Genomic DNA, 337 nt, shown 5'->3' on the forward strand with positions numbered 1-337 from the left:
GGCAGAGGCTGGGTCCCAGCGGGAGATGGGGCCTCACCAGTGGGATCTCACCAGCGCCTCATCCCTGTGCCACTGGCCGTGCTGCTGAGACCGGGCGACCATCAGCCCAGCTGCCCCCGCTTGTCGCGGGCTGACATCTCGGGCCGGCGGCAGTCAGCAGGCTGGGAGGGTGCAGCGAGTCAGGAGAGGAGAAGAAATATCCCCCCAGGAGCTCACACGTGGGGAGAGGCTGGCTCCCAGCGGGAGATGGGGCCTCACCAGTGGGATCTCACCAGCCTCAGCCCCCTGTGCCACTGGCCGTGCTGCTGAGACCTGGCCATTTGTCGCGGGCTGACAT

General features: G+C 67.7%; 1 protein-coding gene across 1 annotated transcript in view; it reads right to left on the reverse strand.

The window, feature by feature from the left end:
- RHBDF2 (rhomboid 5 homolog 2) overlaps positions 1–102 on the reverse strand; it is an 8,306-nt gene extending 8,204 nt beyond the window's left edge. Inside the window, 1 exon segment of the mRNA XM_009279488.2 lies at positions 38–102. Within this exon segment, the coding sequence (XP_009277763.1) occupies positions 38–102 (65 nt within the window).
- Between the last annotated feature and the right edge of the window lie 235 nt (positions 103–337).

Source organism: Aptenodytes forsteri, unplaced genomic scaffold (assembly GCF_000699145.1).
Source record: "Aptenodytes forsteri isolate BGI_AS27 unplaced genomic scaffold, ASM69914v1 Scaffold243, whole genome shotgun sequence".
NCBI lineage: Eukaryota > Metazoa > Chordata > Aves > Sphenisciformes > Spheniscidae > Aptenodytes > Aptenodytes forsteri.